The following is a 20,634-nucleotide window of genomic DNA, read 5'->3' as shown; positions in this document are numbered from 1 at the left end:
ATTTCAACCTTTTTTCATCTCATGGCCCACTGACAAGGCACTAAAATTAAGATATAGAAAGAACAAACAAAGTACATTAGTTCAGGCTCACACAGAATAACACACCTGGACTGAAAATGACACACCTTCTGCCCTCCTTCAAACTCCCCAAATGGCCCTACTAATAAGCGACTCTCCCTCAAATTCCCATAGCACACCTGCGGACTAGTTGCGGCACATCAATGTGCTGTGGCACAGTGGTTGAAAATTGCTGAGTTGGTCACCATTGGAAAGAGAATGATAGATCTTCTAGACATCTCTCATAGCACTAGCAGCAGGGGTCATCTAGTGAAATGACAGGCAGGAGATGTAGGATATAGTTCCTTGCACAAGATGTGGCCACAAGATGTGGCAATGCCCACTTGCTTAGATGGCTTTAGACAAGTCAGTGGCGTCACTAGGATTTGCGTCACACGGTGCGGGAGGCCTTAACGTCACCCCATGTAGTGGGCAGGGTAATGCCCCAGGTGGGTGTGGTGATGTACCATCACCCCACCCCCACCAGTTTTTGGGCTGTACCTTTTGTTATAACACAGCTATTTCAATGTGGTTTGTTTCACTGCATTCTGCATGAAATTACACATTGATTGATATATAATATGATGGTCTTATTCCTCCAAATTCTGATTTTAGTGATTTTGAAAACTTGTAGAGTCTTTCTCTCACACACAGACACACACGCACACCCCGTGACGACTTACTAACAACTTATTGCAGCAGTTCCCAAACTCTTAGCACTGGGACCCACTTTTTAGAATGACTAAATCTGTCATAAGCCCCCACCAAAAGCATGGTGTGCCTTGTCAATTGTCCAAAAACTGATGGTGTGCCTTGACAATTCTAGTACCTTGTCAGTGTTCCATGAGACAAAAAAAGGTTGAAAAGCACTGCTCCAGGTTGAGAGGCAGTCTGAGGGGCAAATATAGGGAGCAATAAGGGAAATGGTATATGCCTTCATCTCTTGCTTATGGGCTCCTCGAAAGCATCTAGTTGGCTTCTGTGGGGAAACAAGACTAGCTGGGCCATTGGTCTGATCCAGCAGAGCTCTTCTTTTCCTAGCCATTGACACAGAAATGTGAACAGACACCTGCACGTGAGTACAATGTGTATAGGCCATTTGGGTTCTTTTAGTTACCAGTGGAAACAGACCTTGTACACAGATGGTAGGCATAGAGCACTAGGCAGTCATTTGCTCTAGAACAGCATTTCTCAACCTTGTGATAATTGAGGTGGTGTCCAGTGGTATGCATGGGACACCCAGACCCTTACCTTAGCTGGAGAAAGCCATCCTGTCTGCCCTGAGCCTCTTAACCAGTGTTTCTTGTGTCAAATCTGGCCTCCCAATCAGGAAGTAAGTGCCCAGTTACTTCTGTTGGTGCTTCCAATAGGTGGACCATGAGAAGTGGTATGGCAGGGGACAAACATTGAGAAACGCTGCTCTAGAAGGCAACAGTCAAGTATTTTGAGGTGAAATGTGATGGGAGGGCTTTGTTTGTTTGTTTTTTGCCTGCCTTGTTTTTTCTGAGCTCACTGTAAAAATGGAGGCATGAAACGTGGCCATGTCTGGAAGCCTCTCCTCCCCCACATCTGTTCCCAATGCTTAATAATTTGCTCTCCTCTGTGAATATAATAGGTTTCCTTACAAAAATCCCCCAAAGATGCTTTTCTGGGTATAATGAGCTTAACGCCTCTAATGGCCATCTTCCTCCAAATTGCCTCAAGTTCCTGCCTTCACCATATGTGGTGTATTAATATTTTTCCAAAGGAATTTGGGTTTAATCACTTTAAAGGGCATTGCTGAAATTACAGGCCTTGTATTTTTCCCCATCCTGTTGCTGTCTGTTTCAGGCCCCCAATCCACCCCCCCCCCCATTTCATTTGGCTCAGCCACTGCCAAATTTATTGAAATGAATTGACAGCTTTACAGTGAATTCAGGAAAGAAGGTGCAAAAGATGTGAAAGAAGGAGCATCAACATGTCTGTATTGTGGAGGGACTAGGGTTGCCCACTGACCAGAAAAGGTGTGACTGCTCTGCTCTTGTGGCCTGAACAGAAAATGAGGGGTTGTAACTAAGGGTATAATCCTAACTAGGTCTACTCAGAGGTAAGTCCTATTTTGTTCAATGGGGCTTACTCTCAGGAAAGTGTGGTTAGGACTGCAGCCTAAGTGCAAGCTTTGCAAGTAGAAGGCCCCAGAATCTATCTCTGCCATCTCCAGTAAAAAGGATCAGGACTTCTTCCCAGCCACTGGCATTTATCTCTGAAGCTGGAGGTTTCATGAAACCATCATCTAAGCCAGTCCATGACCTCCTGGTGCCTGAGGCAGTTTAACAAATGCCCCAACTGTGACATGCCAACCTTGGCTCCTCTTACTCCCTGAACTGGAAAAGGAAGAGGGGTGCAGAGTAGAACAGGATGTGTGGAGGAGAGGAGAGCGGTGGGGTCCTTCACACTTCCTGTTCTACTCTGCACCCCTCTTTTTTTTCCAATCCAGAGAGGAGGAGGAGGGAGGAGTGCTGGAGGCTAGTGGGTTGACAGAGGAGGGCATTTCCCAACCTGAGGCAGCTGCCTCAGTGGGCCCTGTGGATGAACCGGCCTTGACCAGCATAGCTATTTGTTTGTTCCCTTACCTCAGAGTTGCATTGCTCTTATATCAGTGCTGGAAAGTTGGTTAGGATTGCGGCCATATTCTTCTCCATGACTGTGTCTAATCCCCTTTTCAAGTTGTGGGTCCTTTAATCTGGCAGGTTCTGGGCAGAATTTATTTCTTGTCTTTTCAGTTCACCAAATCCTCTCTCTTTCTGTGTGTGTGTGTGTGTGTGTGTGTGTGTGTGTGTGTGTGTGTGTGTGTGTGTGTGTTGGGGGGGGTTAGATCTGTAAAATAAAATCCTGACTTTCAAGCAATGCATTCTACCACTTGCATTCAGAAGAAAGCGGCACAAGGGTTATTGTGTTAAAAAAAAAAAAGGCAACAGCATAACACACAGCACAACAAAGAAGTCTGGGAACAATCTCCCCAAGGATTCTGTTGGATTTTGAAAGAAAGTTAAATGCAGCTTCTTGATTGGAGTATTATGTCCTTTTTGCTATTACCCTGTTTTGTTTCTTTTGCAAAAGCCTCTCCCCCCCACCAAACACCCTGCTTTCCGTTGCCTTTGTACCTAGCATCCCCCCCCCCCAAAAAAAAGGTTTGATGATACATTGTGATTTTCCTTTTCTACAGGGGCTTTATGAAGGAAGCTGGAGGCAGTTCTCATTAGTCTCACTGACATCTTTTATCACTTATCAGAGGAACAAGCAAACGGAGAGCAATTCCTTTGATCACGGCAAAAGTAGAAAGAGTGTTAAAAAAAAAGCCCCTATGAAGATTTGCTAAGTAGGAAGTGGGAAAGATGGTCTGTCGTGTGTTTCAAAGCAAAAAACATGATTTAAAGTTGCCGGATTTGCTTGTATGTATTAAGGAATTGTTAATGATGCTGCATCCAACGTATATCCTTCGTTGCTGTTTTCTTTCTTTCTTTCTTCCTTTCTTTTTTGCTCTCCGTTCCTTTCTTCCTTTAAACAGGCAAGCACACTCTCGTAGGCAGTGAGGGCAGGTGATATCAATGGGAACAAGGAGGGGGAAAGTAGCTTGAAAGACAGGCTGTCTCAAAGGGATGCGTGGATTTCGCGAGGAAAATGGTTGAAAAAACAAAAATAAGTCTGGAATGGTGGCATACGATGGAGCTCTCCTGGGAGAACAGGGCTGAATGCCTGAAAAGTTCTTTTGCTTTGAGAGAAAGTAGGGTCCCCCCCCCCCAGTGGCGAATGGGTGTTAGCGATAGAACATCTGCCAAACTGAAAATCTTGTCGTTAGGCTTCTCTATAGCTCAGGGCCCTCGACACTCAAAGAGACCCAAAAGAAAAAGGGTCGTATGTTCTTCTCTATTGTGCATAAAAAGAATGCGCCGTCTCTGGTGAACAGACCGTTTTAGGGAGAGAAAAACAAGAAAGGAAACTGAAAATGTACGTAGAATGTAGCTACGCTTCCATGTCCCTTTGTGCCCACAGCCTTCTCGTGATGGTAGCAGAGCCATTCTCTTGGAAGCCGCCCGGGTAGGCCACTCAAGATCACTTTGCTGAGGGTCAACTCTGCTACCAAGAGAACGTGAAGTGAGGTGACCACTTCAGGTGAAGGATTGGGGTATCACAAAGAATACCCAATACACAGAGTCCACTGAGAAGAAGACAGATCTAGGCTGCATTTGTTTTTCTGATAGAAAATAGCAGGATGTGACATTTCTAGCCTGCCTCTAGGACAGTGTTTCTCGACATTTGCCCTCCACTCTACCACTTCACATGGTCCACCTATTCAAAATACCACCAGAAGTAACATAATCACCAGTTACTTCTGGGTTGGGAGGCCAGATGTGATGTGCCAAACACCAGTAAGAGGCTCAGGGTGGACAGGAGGGCTTTTTTGAGTGCAGAAAATCATGCTTTGGAGCTCTGCTTGCTGAGCCAAGCCTTCTAGTGCTGTCTGTTGTGTCACATTTCTGGTCTCACTGCCAGGCAGCAGGGGTCCAGCGGTCCTGAGAGTACCACCAGACACCATCTCAAGTACCACTCGTGGTACCTGTACCACTTGTTGAGAAACATTGTTCTAGCATGTGTTTCGTGTGACTCATTTTAAAAAATGAAAAAATGGGGACACATCATAGAGTCATTGAAATCAAATGCATGGAGGCTGCCACATTGTTACCATAAATGGAGGTCACCATGTTTCTGCCACTAGAAAGCAAATGTGTGGAGGTGACCATCTTTAATAGCTTCGAGCTCACAGTGCAAATTGCTAGCGTGGTGAACCTGCTGGAATTTGAAAAAAGAACACAACCCAAGCATGCTGGAAGGAGGGGAAAAACAACTCTTCAGCACTCCTAGCGCTGGACTCTGAAAAACAAACACAGCCCTGGTAGGTGGGATTGCAAGCTACACATGTTAGAGCTGCTTTCGCTGGATTGGAGTGGCTGCCCAGGCTTGCTTTCCCTGCTACCTGCTGGTGAGATGTGTTTGGAAGCTTGGAAGTGGGGCATGAACGTGTGATGACCATTCCCTATTGTTTGTCCCTAGCACATGAGATGCTGTGCTGCGTTCTCAGCATGTCACAAAGAAATACACAAGCATTTATGGGAGTTGTAGTCTTTGCAAGGGCTACTGCAATGGCAATTACCCTGTAGCATTGTTTTGACGTGGTGTGTGCCAGGGCACCAGGGAGATGAGGAAGGAGCTCTCCCCTTTCACTGCTGGAGAAAGGGGCAGGCATGCTATTAAAGGGCTGGATGAGACTTCTCTCTCTTCTTCTTCTGAGCTCAGGCTCATAAACAGGCTTTGAGACGCTGGGAGTGTGCTATTGAACACCCCAGATGTTCTGCATGGGGAATCATATCTCTTATGGAAGACAGGGAGCAGTCTGGCAAGCCCTGCCCCTGAGTTTCAGAGAACAATGCTTTCCCTGGGGAGAGTTCCTCTCCATAACTTAGGACACTAACAGCCCAATCCTGACAAAAGTTCTGGGCTTTGATCCAGTGGGGCTGGTACAAACTCCACTGCATCCAGCATGGGACTAGAGGCTGCTGGAGGTCCCTTTGGGCAAAGGGCTATTCATTCTTACTCTCGGAAAACCCCCAGCAGCCTCTGTGGGGCTACTTGGATCTGTGCCATTGTGTCCAGAGGAGGCTCAGGAATGGAATAGGACGTGGCAGATGCCTCCTCCACTGTTTCCTCCCCCTTCCCCTCCCCTCCCCACTGCTGTACCACCTCCCCCACCCCCAGATTGCCCTACCCTGCCCCACTAGCCAGTGGAGCCTGTACCTGCTTTGGTGGGCACTGGCCAACTGACACCAATAGGCCAGCACAAGCTTTCCCACCTACGCTGGGGTCTGCTGCACTACTGCAACATGCCTAGAACACGTTTGTGACAGTGTGCATGCCCAATCTGCCAGCAAACAAAAAAAAGTGGGGCCTTAGCATCAAGAACCACATCAGTGGCTGAGTGCTGACCGTTTGTCAGTCTCCCAGTCTGTACTGGGAGACTTCACCATCCTGAACCACAGTTTGTCAGTGTGGGTCACAGCCGACTTATTAACCCCTGCTACAGCGGTTAGTTCTGGAGTTCTGTGCCAGATTCCCACTTTGCACTGCACAGAAAAGGTTCGTTTACTTTTGCTCCTCTCCTCCCCTCATTATATGATAGTTCTTTTAAGAGTTGCAGGTTTTACTTGGCCTGCCTCTGATCAGAAGGAGATGGCAGCGTAGCAGCCGAGGCACGGCAGTGACTCTGCCTTTGAACTCACCAGGTCTAAAAGCCTGCAAGAATATTTTCTCTTTCACTTTCCTCGCCTGCCTTATACAGCTCCCTGATAAAGGGATATGTTAAATTGTCCTTAAGGATGACTAGAAAGGTAAGCTCCGCTATCCAAAACTCACAATGGAATTGATTTTATTTTTTAATTTAAGTACATTAAAAATTTAAATGTTATACTTTTGGAATAAAAGAAAATCCTTTATTCAGAATATTTTTAAATCTTTGCCATTAAAAAAGAAAAGAGGAGTTTTGATTTTTTAATGCACATAGTTTCAGGAGTATGCCTACAGTTGTGAGTTGGGACTGGTGTGGCAGTGCCATCTAGTGGTCTATCACCACATCATCAAGACAAAACCATGAGCCTCCAAACTTCTATGGTTGGGTATGCTGTTTTTTTCAGAGTTAAAAAGAGACATTCTTTATCCTGACAAGAGAAAAAAAGGGTTGTGCTCAATCCATGTAAGACTGGACGCAAAAACCTTCTGTCCCTGAAGGAGTTCTCCCATTGTGTTTTTGACAGCACAGTCCTATCTTGCACAGTCCTGGTCTAGAGGGTAGAGCCTCCGTCTGCCTGAAGATAACATCCACAAGGTCACCAGTTCGAGGCCACCGGCACCGTGCGACCTTGAAGCAGCTGACAAGCTGAAGCCGAGCTATTCCATCTGCTCTGAGCATGGGAGGATGGAGGCCAGAATGTGAAGCCAGATCGGAATGAAACACCTGAATGTAGTGGTTCTTGAAAGAAAGAACCTTCTTTCAAATTATAAAAATCCCTATTTAATAAGGGGTTTAAATAAAGCCTGCCTATGTAAACCACCTTGAATAAAGTCTTGAATAAAGACCAAGGAAGGCGGTATATAAATACCTGTTGTTGTTGTTGTTATTATTATCTTGTGCTGCAACAGGCAGTCCAAGAGGCTTGCACTGTATCCAGCACAAGATAGGGCACCAAAGTGGCTCAGCCAAAGGTAAGAGGAAACTCTTCCCCTTACCCCTGGGTAAGAACTGCTCGGGAATGGGGGTTGGGATCCAGTGTAATGGCTGGATCCCAGCCCTACCTCCCTCTCCCTGCCTGCACACCCACCTGCCTGCCCCCAGGGCTGCCTTCCGCCCGCCCTCTCCCCACACTGGAATACCTCCCTCCCGCTTCCTCCCCACCTCCTCCCCACCCACCCTAGAGCCTTGTGTCAGCCGAGCTCGGCCGACACAAGGCTCGCTCCACAAGTTGCCGCAAAGCCTGGATGCTGCCTCCGTGCTTCAGCGCACCTCTGTGTGCTGGCATGGCTTGCTCCCGAGGAGGGCAAACATGCTTTATGGCATGTTTGCGACCCACCTAGTTAGGCTTAGGATTGCGCCCTGAGTGAGTCACTGTTCTGGATTTCAAAACCTTGGGTCTGTGAGAAGAAAAAAATCGCAATCTAAAGTAGGACTTATTAGGACCAACCAAAAAAATGACAAGGTATCAAACAGCAAGCTTGCAGCTCCCATTGGATTCTTCATCAGGCTAGATGGTGAACAAAAGGTGGTTGCAGGGAAGGGGTGTTGTTGTATCTTCTCCAAAAGATTGTATCTTCTAAAAGCAGATGAAGGGGTTTAGAAGGCTTTCCTGCAAACCTGAGTCAGAGGCAAGAGGGGTTATTTCAGGGTAGGCAAGGAGCAATTAAGGACCAGAAGGGGTGGAATGGTGGAAAGCCCTCTTCTGCATCCTAACACCTGTCCTGGGGCTGAAAGCCCTATATGGGGCTACTCAATTCTGTGCCAGCTAACTAGCTGGCACCAATCCAAGTAGCCCCAATGAACAGGTTGGGATAAGGGATCCCAAGGAGACCTCCCACCTGCTCAAGTCCAATGCTGGTTACAGCATGGGCCTGGTAGCTCTGCTACACCAGGGTTGGATAGGATTGGACTACCCATTGATTGTTCATAGATGGGCTTTTCCTTTTGTGCTGTGTGCCTGTGTTGTCCAAGTCTGGCCTGTTTTGTAGCTGCCTGGCACTGTCTGATGATGTCTTATCTGGGCACCAACAATTGCAGCCCTTAACCAGATCCTTGATTGGGAAGTGGGTGGCCAGGATTGGAACCACTGAAAATATTCTTTTTGGCTTAAATGATGAAATCCCAGTGAAGTAGTGTGTGTGTGTGTGTGGGGGGGGGGGGTTTGCAGTGAATGTAGGAAAAGTTCATCAAGGCCTCATTAAGACACACAAAAGTGGAATAATTATCCTCTGGTGATGCCGCAGCTAACGAGTGCTGATTGCAAGGCCGAAGGGTGGAAGATCACAGGATTCCCTGTAAACAAGATGCTGTGTTGCACAGGGAACAGCTTGCCTGCATATGCTTCAGAAGCAAAGTGGCAACCTTGGGGACCTCCTTTCCTTATTTTCAAGTGTGGTGTAGGAACGATTATCTGCTTAATGGCCCAAATGATCTAATAATTGATATGGAAATAGGCCCAAACTTAGTAGCTTGTAGTGCAAATCCCTAAGGCTGTTCTAAATGGTCTGCCCAGATTTTATTTAAATTTTCTGTTGTGTGTCTGTGTGTTTGTGTACAGGCAGTTCTGAGGCTTGCAAGGCATACTAGACAGATGTTAGCTGTCTCCTGTTTCTTTGGAGATGAAACAGTTCCAGTTGTATGTCCTGATAGAGATGCATGTTAAAGGTTGAGAGAGAGAGAGAGAGAGAGAGAGAGAGAGAGAGATTGTACTGAGGCTCCAGAGGTCACTGAAAAAAGGCAAAATAGGAGTATCAGCTATGCCAGAAACTTAGGCTGCTTTCATTTTTCAACTAGAAAATAGCTAGAAGTGATGTCATTAGCACGCTTCTAGTGCAATTCATTAAAAAATGGAAGTTAAAAAATGGAACTTTTCCAAGTTCAAAGTTGGAAAATATGTAAGTGTATTATTTGTTCATTCATTTACAAATTTATATCCTGTTTTATCTCCCTGAGAGGCATTCAAAGCAGCTTACAAAAATTAAAAAAAAAATAAACATTAAAATCTCTTTAAAACAGTGGACAACTTAAAAATCGCATTAAAGCCAAGAGCAAGGGGAATAAACAAAAACAGAAAACCAGCAGTAACCAATTAAAAGGCAGAGCCATTGAACTAATCAGAGTAATGCAAGTATTATTTAAGTATGTTATATTTACGAAGAACAGGTATGCATCACTTAACGACGGGGATACGTTCTTTGATCCCTGTTGCTATGCAATTAGGTCATTAAGCAAACATTCAGCCCAATCTAGTGCTTTTGTTGTGTAAACAGACACTCCCTACCAGACACTAGCTGGCTGCACAGGCTACTGGAGATAAAAGCCTCTTCTTTGCATTCAGAGCCTCTTTGTTGTGTAAACAGACACTCTGCTGCAGGCTATGGGAGACCTAGCCGCCTCATTAAGAGCCTCTTTGCGGTGCTTTGACCATTGTTGTATATGCGGTCTGTCGTTAAGCAGAAGGTTGTTAAGCGAAGCACACCTGTAATCACATAGTAATTACATATTAATATGTAAATATGTACATATGTGAATATTTTGTGAATATATGTTAATTTATGTTACAAATTCAGAAATACAACAATAACTTGGGTGAAATTTTAACAATTTAATAGGTTACTGAACAAACTTCACATAAGTTTCTATGTCAACTAATAATTCTACTTGTTTTCCACCTGGAAGTCTAACAATTATGTTATTCATGGAGACCACCATGTTTTCTAGTCTTGAGCTCGAACAGATTGCTAGCGTGCTAGAACCTGAAAAATGAATGAGCCTCTAGCACACTAGAAGGAAGGGGGGAAGCTCTCTAGCATTTCTAGTCCTGTTAGCTGAAAAATGAACACAGCCTTAAACTGGGGTAATATTCCCTCTCTCCAGAGTAACCTGGGTGTTGTAGTTTTCTGCCAGTCCACTCAGTATACATACTCTTGAACTGCAAGTTCTTTTAGGGTCACAGCTCTTATCTGACCTTTCTTGGCCTTTCTCTCTTCCACCCTCTCTTGTAAGGATACAAAATCCTTGCCAAGTTCATAAGCTAAGGAGATCATGGTTTCCAGAAGAGGCAGATGGTATCTGTGACAAGGGTATTTCTCAAGACGCAGCAAAGCCTTTTCTCCAAATTCATAGGCACTTTTTGAATCTTCCAGATCATTGTGACACACAACTATGGCACAGAGAGTTGGGACCAATAGGATAGGCCTGTGCTTGGTGAGTTTTTCCTGCAGAGCCACAGCCTCCAGAAACAAGTTCAAAGCTTTGGTGTATTGCCCTCCCCGGAGGCAACTATAGGCCTCTTCGAGCTCTGGTCTTACTAAGAAGTTGATAAACATTCTAGATGTCTGGATATATTCCATGGAATACAGAAGCCGCAAATAATCCTGAAAGGCTAACTTTCTCTCCTGGATGATTTCTTCCGTGAAGTTTCCTGTGAGACACTTCTTGGGAAAGACGATGTCTTCCATTTCATCATAAAACTCCATCAAAAGATTTGCATGCAGCTTCTCGAAATCTGAGTAGCGACGCTCGATCATCGATTTGTTACTGTCAAAGCTGCCTGTCTGGATGATGATAATTTGGTACTTCTAAGAGGAAACATACAAACAAAATCGTTTAAGGAAGAATCGGGCATGTATGCTCAGCTGAGGTACGGGCAGAAGGATGGAGAAACTGCAACATCACAACTGTTGCCAGTGCTGGGGGGGGTGTATGGGGTGTGTGGGCCGCACATGGGGGGTGGGTAACACCACTACTGGCCAAAATGGTTAAAATTGCAGTCTTTAGGAATAATACCATCATTCAGTGCGTTAATTTCATGCAGAATGCAATGAAACAAACCACGCTGAAACATCTCTATTCTATCAAAAGTTATAGCCAAAAAACCAGAGGGGGTGGGACAATAATATATTGCCATGCCCACTACTCAGGGTCTTGCCATGCCCACTGCATGGGTGGAGGTCCATAACGGGGGGGGGGGGGCAAGATGGTCTCCCACACCAGGTGACATAAACCCTAGTGACGCCACTGTTGCTCATGGGTTAGACTAGAATAAGCATTTCTCTTCTCCAGATTAGAGATGTGCAGAGAGCCCCTAAGAAATATATGTGCTTTATAGAAACTTGTTTGGCCAAATTTCCCTTGAAAATTCCAGTTATTTCTCCTTGGGGTGGGGGAATCTGGAAATCTTCCATTTCGCTTATCTGAAATGTTGATGCCAAGCCTAATCCAGACTTGATTGGCAAGGAGGCCAATCCAGATGAAGGTTACTACAAGCCAATCAGTAAAGGTGCTCTTGGCATGAATGGGGCATGTTGATATTTCCTAGACTTAAAGACTGAGGATCATTTGTTGGCATTGTACTGGATTACATGCTTAGGAAGGGAAAATTTCTTAAATAAGGCTCCAATCCTAAACACTGTTACAAGAGAGTAAGTCCTATTGAACACAGTGAGACTTACTTCTGAGTAAACATGCATAGAATTGAACTCTTAATAAATAATAAATAGACTAAGCTTGGAAAAGCATTGGTTCAAGACTCAAGTTCCTTAACACACAGAATAAACCAAACCATATGGCATGGCCATCAAGTCTCCATGATGGGCAGCCCTGGTATAACTCTTTAGTTCATCTCTTTGACATATTGTCCCTGTAAACTTCATAGCAAAGTAATGCTACCTAAACTTCTAACTAAGGTTAGGTAAAACGCAGTACCCTGCAGGCTGGCATGTTGTCCCCCCCTTTCTCCCCACCTCTCATCCATGGTTCCCCTCCCCTTCATTTTCAGAGCTAACCAAGGCTAGTGTTAACGTCTTCACTGGTTCTTTGCTAAATGGGGCTTGCTCAAGACACAATTTGCAAATCAGCTTCTAATCATGGTTGCAAATTGTGAATTTTGAACTAACCATGGTTAGCAAAAAATGCTAATGAAAAGCTAATGTTCATCTCCGTGGTTGCAATTGATTGAATTTGAGCTAACCGTGGTTAATGAAAATAGTGGTGCGGATGTAACATTAGCCATGAGAACAAAAAGGGAAGGATGACATAGTGGATCAAGTGGCATTTCATTTACACCAGTTGTACAGAGTTGATATCAGTTGACAATCTTGCATCAGCTCACCACGTATTTTGTGAAGGGTTTTTCAACTATTCTGGCTGATGGGATTTCAAAAAGGACTTTGACTTCTCGGCAATTGCGTTTCTCATTTCTCCAATATTCTTGAAGTTGTTTAGTTGTCATGGAAGAGTTGGGACTTTGGGAGGTTTGGGCACCTAAAAACAATATAATATTATACTCGCACGCACACATGCACAGAGTGAAAACAGTAGTTCGTTTGAGCCAATACTACATCGTGTTTAGGATATAGATGGTAATTTATATTCTAAGCCACCTGCCTACTCTGCATAATCGGGGGCGCAGTTTGGGAGTGCAGGTTGCAGCTGTGGCCAGGAGTGTGTTTGCCCAACTTTGGCTGGTGCACCAGCTGTGGCTGTACTTGAGTTGATCTGACCTGACCATGGTGGTCCATGCCTTAGTGACCTCAAGACTGAGTTATTGTAACACGTTCTACGTGAGGCTGCCCTTGAAGATGGTGTGGAAGCTGCAATTGTTGCAGAATGCGGCAACTGAAGCTAAGTGGTTTGAATAAGTTGGACCGCTGCTTCAGCGACTGCACTGGTTTCCTATTCGTTTCTGGGTCCAATTCAAAGTGCTAGTATTGACCTTTAAAGCCCTTCACGGTTTGGGTCCAGGTTATCTGATGAACCACCTTCTCCCATACCTTCTGGTCTGATCTCTAAGGTCACCTGAGGGGGCTCTCCTTCAAGGGCGACCTTTATCCCAAGTTAGAGGATGGTGACACGGGGGTGGCCTTCTCAGTAGTGGCACCACAACTATGGAATTCCCTACTGGGGGAAGCAAGAACTACCTCCTCCTTCATGGCTTTTTGGCAGGGGCTCAAAACGTTTCTGTTTAGTCTTGTGTGTGTGTGTGAGAGAGAGAGATATCTCCCCCCCCGTGCCTCTGTATGCCCTCACTTTGTTTTTATTGTCTTGTTGTTGTATATATTTTGGTGTTTTTTGTTTGTTTTTCTATAAAGTTTTTATTTGTAAGCTGCTTTGGGCATCTGCTCAGGCAGAGGAAAAGCGCAGTATAAATCTTTTAAATAAATAAATAAATAATATTCTGGCCAAATTAAACAGAAGTAGTACAGGCACAGATAATAAAAACTAGTTTAAAAAAAAAATACTGGAGTTGCGTGTCTAGAGCCTCACCTAGGAGAATGGCGGGATCCTTGAATTCCTGGTTTGGTTGCAATGGAGTTAAGATTTCATAGTCACCTTCTTCAGCAGTATCAAAGTCAGCCATAACTTCTGTATCTTCCTGATGAACACCTTTGCCTGAGTAGGGCTGGCCTCTCTCCATTGCAGAGCTGTCAGAAAATAAAGAGGGATTCATGCACACCCCACCATGCCCCATGGCCCATGAAGATGCTTGCCTTTTGTAACGTACACCAGTCCTTCATCTTTAAAAACAACATCAAATAGATCAAGGCATAGGAACACATGCCTTGCTGAATCAGGTTCAAGGCCTCTATCTGGTCCAGCATCCTGTTTCTCACCATATTTATATATTGATTTTTAACATTTAATACCACCCTTCCTTCTTGGAGCTCGTGGCGGTGGACATGGCACTTTGCTTGCTTTTGTCCTCACAACAATCCTGTGAGGTAGGTGAGGCTGAGAGATAGTGGCTGCCCCAAGGTCACCCAGGAAGCTTCATGACTGAGCAGGGATTTGAACCTGGGGATTTGAACTTCCATGCCTAAATTCAACTCCAGAACCACTTTTGTGATGTAGCAAAATACACACACATTCCTAACTTACAATAACAATCAGTATTTTTTTTTTTTTTGCTAGCATACCCTATCCATAGCGATTAACTGGATAGAGAAATTTGCAGTATGTCTGCAAGCCATCTTTTCAAGCCTTCTGGTGGTTCGCCCTCAATGTTAAAGCAGCGTTGAAAAAAAACAAAACCACAAATTGAAAACCACACATTTGTGGTCTTAAAAAGAACACTGAAGCAAAAAACTTCAGCCAGTAGGATAAAAAGCCTGATGAGCCGATGTTATTTTTAGTAGCAATCAGAAGGGGAAAAACAAATGGGGTAGCACAATTCCCACTTCCTCTAAGTGGTGGGGAGTTCCAGGGGTAGCATTCCCCCAGTTTGATTTATTTGAATGAGAAAGCTCTGGAGACTTCAGGTGTCTTTGAAATGCTTTTGTTGTAATATTTTATTAGTAAGCTGCCCCAGAAATATTTGTGTTGAAGGAGGGGAATAACTGATTAAAATAATTAAGGGTGCAATCCTAACCCCTTATGTCAGTGCTTTCCAGCACTGACATAAGGGCAATGCAGCTCCGAGGTAAGGGAACAAACATTCCCTTACTTTGAGGAGGCCTCCATGAGTGATACCCAACTGCAGGATGCAGCACATGTCCCATTGGCACTGCTATGCCAGTGCTGGAAAGCACTGACATAAGGGGTTAGGATTGCCCCCTAACTTACAGCATGTGTTTTATTTACAGATACACATGTGGAGGCAAACAGGAGACACTTTTACAAGGCAGTAGAGCAGCTCTCTCTCATCTCCGCAGAGATCCAGTACCCCGAATGTGACTTAAACACATGACTCCCTTGCTACCCTTTTCTCTCCCAGCCTGCAAAACTGCTTTTTCCACTTATGCGCTCACCATCAGAATTTGGAGAATGTCATGAACAATCTCCCCTTAGTTGTGTGTGTCACCTGCTCCATGATCTGTTGGGTCTCTCATTCAGAAATAGAAACAGAAAATTCAGACGGCTTCCTTTCTATCAAAAAACCACTGAAGAAGCATCATCTCTAGTATCAGCTTGTAATCAGTCCAACAGAGGACTGGTCAGCTAGAAGCTAGACCACTGATTTTGCTAACCATCCACAAAGGTAAGATATATAAAGTACTGACCTGCAGCAGTCCAGAAATTAAATGAGCGCTCCTGTACGAGAGCTTTGCATCTAGTTTCTCGAAATGTGGAGAAAAATAAGTTTCCGTTTACATTCACCATTCAACTTCCCTATTTTACTCGGAAGAGGAAGCTCTGTCAGACTTCCTTATTCAGTTTGTTTTTCAGGGCTTGAGCAGGTGGTAGCCTCAGATAAGAAACCTGTGTTCAAGCTTCAGTAGTTCCTTGGGGGGGGGGGGGGGGGAGGTGTTCTGCATACTGGCTATTTCAGAGGAACAGAATCTGCTTTCTGGTTTTGAGGATGCAGGACCCTGCTGTGTACAGCCCTTGAAAGATGGAAAGTGAACCTGCTTCGAGCTGTACACGCTCAGTGAAGTTGCCTTTGTTTGGAGAGGTTGATTTTTATTGCCTTTCCCTTTTGTGCAGACCTTTAAGAAAGGGGACAAAAGTGATGACTTGCTTTGCAAATCTGGATCAACTTTGCACTAGTGAGTGAAATGGTTGGAAACCAAGAGAGAACAGAGTGATATTGTTGGTTTTTTTTTTTAATGTGCCTGTTGTATGGGCACATTTTAGCATGTATCCTTCTGTTTGATTTTCCTTTTTGCTGGGAATCTTTGTCTTCTGTTTCCTGGAAAGAGATGGAGAGCACATTGCCAACGGAGAGGGCACATAAAAGGAGAGGGTGGTGACGGCAAGGCCTGTTGCATCGTTCTTGCTACAGAGTTTTGGAAGCAGCGACATAGCTAGGGGCCCTGGTATGCACGGCAGCAACATTAGGATGTCACTTGACAGCGTGACATCATGCAACACTGTGATATCATGCAATGGGCAGGAGGTCTGGTCTAGAGGGTAGAGCCTCCGTCTGCCTGAAGATAACATCCACAAGGTCGCCAGTTTGAGGCCACCGGCACCGTGCGACCTTGGAGCAGCTCACAAGCTGAAGCCGAGCAATTCCATCTGCTCGGAGCGTGGGAGGATGGAGGCCAGAACGGAATGAAACACCTTGAATGTAGTAGTTCTTGAAAGAAAGAACCTTCTTTGAAATTGTAAAAATCCCTATTTAAATAGGGATTTAGATAAAGCCTGCCTATGTAAACCACCTTGAATAAAGTCTTGAATAAAGACCAAGAAAGGCGGTATATAAATACCTGTTGTTGTTGTTGTTGTTATTATTATTATTATGTCATGATGGCACTTCTGGATTTTCATGGATGGCTTTGCAATTGGCCAACCCCCCCCCCATCCATTTCTCCTCCATTGGTGACTCAACAAGATCCTCCAAAGGAAAAGGAAGGGGTTGATGGCCAAATTGAACCACTGACTCTTAGTGTTTGGGCAGCCTTTTTATTCCCCTTTCCTTATTTTGGTGTGTGCTTCACCCTTTTAAACAAACTTCATTTACCATTACAATTTTAATTTGCTTGATCTCAGTTTGCTTAGGGAGTTGGTTGCTATGTCTTCCCAGAACCCCAGCCTTTACTACAGTTCCTGTCAAGACATTCTAGGCCATCACTCATCTCTTCACTGTTTTCTCTTCTGCTCTGTTCCCCTTTTCCTGTTTAAGTCCAGTGAGCAGGGGAGCAAGATTGGGGGTGGGGGTGGAAGGTAACAAAAGTGGAGGTGGATGGAAGTGCCTTTTCCAGTCTTTGCCTCAGTCCTCTTCATGGGCAAGCCAGGCTTGATAAGGATGTTATGTCACTCTCAGCGCAATCCTATCATTGGCCTCAGCTGGCCATCTGGTGCTGCATTCCCAGCCACCAGCGGAGGTGAGTGCTTCATCGAACATTAGAGACATGGAAACAGGAGGGTGGAACAGAGGCAGGGAGGGGATGTTTCGGTGTGGAGGGAAAGTGCGTAGGGGGGTGTTTCAGGCCCAAAAGAGGTGGGATCAGTGGAGCAGGTCTCTGCCATATCCCAACCTCTATCCTGGCCCTGAAAGCCCTACACAGGGCTGCTTGGATTTGTGCCAGCAATTTAGCTGGTGCAGATCCAAGTATCCCCATTGGGCAGGCTGGGGTGTTACTTGGGGTAAGGGGAAAAATATCCCCTTACCGCAAGGAGACCTGCAGCCTACTCCTAACCTGCACAGAATACAGTGTGGGCCACTCAACCCAGCCACACCAGTGCAGGATAGGATTGGACTTTTGGTCAATAGACTTGCTCCCTACTGGAGCCCTAGAGTACCAAAATCCAGAGACAAGATCAAATGTAGGAAGACCTTTATTTATTTTGCCTCCTCACTATTTTGCCACTCACGTTTTTGTGTTGGATTGTGGCGTGGGTTTGCCACTCAGCAAGGTCACCAATGAGATGCATTGTGAAACCTACCCTAAGCCTGCCAATGGATATGTAGCCAAGAAGGAATATTTCTAGACTATAAATCCCCAGGTACAAAGCCTCCTTGATCTTGCTAAAGCAAAAGAATTGAAGAAGCAAAAGCCCCTTTCCCCCCACCTTTTCACTGTGCTCAGCAATTTGAAGGCTCAACAGCTCAGTAGCTGCCTGATAAGCAGGTCACCCTTCAAATAAGCTGTACAGATGTGAGAGCAGCCAGTTGTTCAACTCTAAATATAATGTTCAAACTGCTTCCTGTCAAAAGCAGAAAAGTGGCACCAGCAAACCTCCTGATTATCAAATCCATTATGAAGTCAAATCACTTAAAGAAAATGTGGCTTTAAAAATGGGATAATGTCACTGGAAATGGATAGAATGGATGTCAAACTACAACTGGATTTCTTTTTCCCCCCTGCATTTTCCACAAAATGTTTTCTTTTAAGCTTTGAAAGAGGAATACTTTTTGGACAAATGATAGATGAAAAATGTTAGTTCAATGCCCAAGACAGTCACTCTGATAGATGAAAAAGTGATTTCCATATTCTCCAATAGTATATATACATTACATAGAAATAAAGTATAGGTTTATCAGGCTGCGTAGCCAGTTTGGATGAAACATTCCTCCATACAATTCAGGGCGCAATGCTGAGGTGGACTTGGGCCGGCACAAGTCCTTTGCGCCAGCCTGGGAGTGTCGTAAATGTGCCGTAAAGCATGTTTGTGCAGACCTCGGAGTTGGGGAGGCCGGAGCAAGGAGTTGCATAAGCCTCCCTGCATCGGTTCCAGCCCTGGTGGGGTAAGTTTGTGTTGGCTGAACCTGACCAATGCAAGGGTCGGGGGGGGGGGGGAAGGTGAGAGGGAGGTGTTTTGGGGTGAGGGAGGGAGGGTGGCAGGAGTTCCCAGGGGTGGGTGGGCGAGGAGCAGGAGCCAGGGCCAGGATCTAGCACTTATGTCGAAGTATTAAATTGGGCCCTGCAGGTCCTAAGGCCCATCCTGCACGCAGCTGGTTGGGTGATAAAGAGATAATCTGAAGCAGCCTATGGTTCCCCCTCCTATGGTCTCAATTGGCACTGTCCATTTTACCACCTCAGACCACTGAAGGTCTAAATCAGGGGTCGGCAACCTTAAACACTCAAAGATCCATTTGGACCCATTTTCCGGAGGAAAAAAAACCCCAGGAGCCACAAAACCCTTTTGATGTCTAAAATGAAGATAATACTGCATATATAGTTTTTTTTCACCTTTATGCTCTTATAGGTCCCATTTTTATAATGTAGCCCCTCTTGTAGCTTTTAGTTAGTTTTGTCATACATTCTTGTCCTATGTTTTCAGACGCCTGGTCCTCTATGGTGTTTTGCCTGATTCCAAGGCCATTCTCTGCCTGGAGAATTAGGCCCACTTTAAGCAAATTAGCTCCCCTTCTTTCCCCCAACAAATGACCCTGGTTCAGCCCTGCAGTCCTGCTGGACCCCACCTCCAGGGTAGCTCGCCTGTTCAACCTGCAGAGGTCCTCTCCTGCCAGCAGCCTCCCACCACTACAGCAGACCCTGGGTCCTCAGCAGGTCTTCGGCACAGCAGCCACACACCAAACTCCAGTGTCTCCAGCAGTCCGTTAGTCACAAAGTCAGTCAGAGCATCCAGGGCAGAGTCCAAAGTCAATAAGCCAAGTCATAGTCCAAGATCAGATTCCAAAGTAAGTCAGTCAAATTAGTCAGAGTATCCAAGTCAAAATCAATAAGCTCAGTCAGCCTCCTCTCCTCTCCAACCTGCACTCCTTCTACAACCCACACCCCCTTCCTCAGGTGCTCCTTATATCCCTGAGGGCCCTATTGCCTTCAAGTGGCTGCAGCTGTGCAGCACACTCTGCTGGATGCCCAGGCCTTACCCTTAAAGGGGCCACTGCTGACACCACATGCTACCTCCTCACCAGATCTTCCAGGATTCCAATACATATGGCAGTTATGACATCTGCTTATCTTACATGGATACTAAAGAACTCCCCCCACCTTCCAGAGGCACCCTGCTGGAAGGAAAAAAGGACACAGACTCCAGAGGTGGGGAAGAGAAGAAGGGGGGCAGCCACAGGCCAGCTTCTGCCATGCCTGCCTGCCTGCCTGCCCTCCCTCAGGTTGCAATCCTCTCCACACTATCCTGGGAGTAAGCCCCATTGGCTTAAAGGTCAAACAGACCTGGGGGGGGACCACAGGCCAGCTTCTGCCCTGCCTGCCCGCCCTCACTCAGGCTGCAACCTTCTCCACACTATCCTGGGAGTAAGCCCCATTGACTACAATGGGACTTCTGAGCAGACAAGTTGGTTGGAGCTCTCAGGCTGCAGTCCTCTCCACACTTTCCTGGGAGGAAGCCTGACTACTTGTGAGTAGACCTGCATAGGAGGGGGCTGAGGCTGCAGCCCTCCACACCTTCCTGGGAGGAAGCCCCACTGACTACAGCGGGGCTTACTTGTGAGTAGACCTGCACAGGAGGAGGCTGAGGATACAGCCCTCCACACCTTCCTGGGAGTAGCCCAGGGACTACATCAGGGCTTACTCTGGAACAGACAGGCTCCCACTCACCCGTCCTTGCACTTGGCCTTGAGCAGGCTTCAAGGCTGCCATCCCAGGCGCCCTTTCCTGGGAGTAAGCTTCATCCGATGTAATGGGGCTTACAACTGAGTAGACACACATAGGAGCAGGCTCCACGGCTGCAATCCCAGGCACCCTTTCCTGGGAGCAAGCTTCATCCACTGTAATGGGGCTTACTACTGAGTAGACACACAGGATGTCTCCTCTGCTGTAGAGGAAAAGCCTCTCCTTGCACTGAGTGGGGACATGCTCAGGGAAAGTCCGGCTGCAAGGGCTTGCAATGGCTGAGGAGGAAGGCGGCTCAGGATTGGCTGGTGGTCAGCCAGTGAAGGGCCCTGA

The 20,634-nt window shown here is 45.8% G+C and overlaps 1 protein-coding gene across 2 annotated transcripts; it reads right to left on the bottom strand.

Annotated features, from left to right (window-relative positions):
- Positions 1–9,997: 9,997 nt before the first annotated feature.
- On the bottom strand, positions 9,998–20,354 carry SNX20 (sorting nexin 20). Of its 2 annotated transcripts, none has more exons than XM_066637733.1 (4): positions 20,287–20,354; positions 13,646–13,803; positions 12,492–12,643; positions 9,998–10,959 (listed from the first exon to the last, which is right to left on the bottom strand). In XM_066637733.1, the coding sequence occupies exons 2-4, from the start codon at positions 13,794–13,796 to the stop codon at positions 10,291–10,293; spliced, it is 972 nt and encodes a 323-aa protein (XP_066493830.1). In that variant the 5' UTR covers positions 13,797–13,803; positions 20,287–20,354; the 3' UTR covers positions 9,998–10,290. The 2 variants fall into 2 exon arrangements, with proteins under 2 accessions (XP_066493830.1, XP_066493829.1); XM_066637732.1 differs by lacking the exon at positions 20,287–20,354 and adding an exon at positions 15,379–15,437.
- Positions 20,355–20,634: the final 280 nt, after the last annotated feature.

The sequence above is a fragment of the Tiliqua scincoides genome, chromosome 9 (genome assembly GCF_035046505.1).
Source record: "Tiliqua scincoides isolate rTilSci1 chromosome 9, rTilSci1.hap2, whole genome shotgun sequence".
In the NCBI taxonomy this organism is placed as follows: Eukaryota; Metazoa; Chordata; class Lepidosauria; order Squamata; family Scincidae; genus Tiliqua; species Tiliqua scincoides.
The sequence above is the reverse complement of the archived record's forward strand: the minus strand, read 5'-3'. Positions and strand labels throughout refer to the sequence as shown.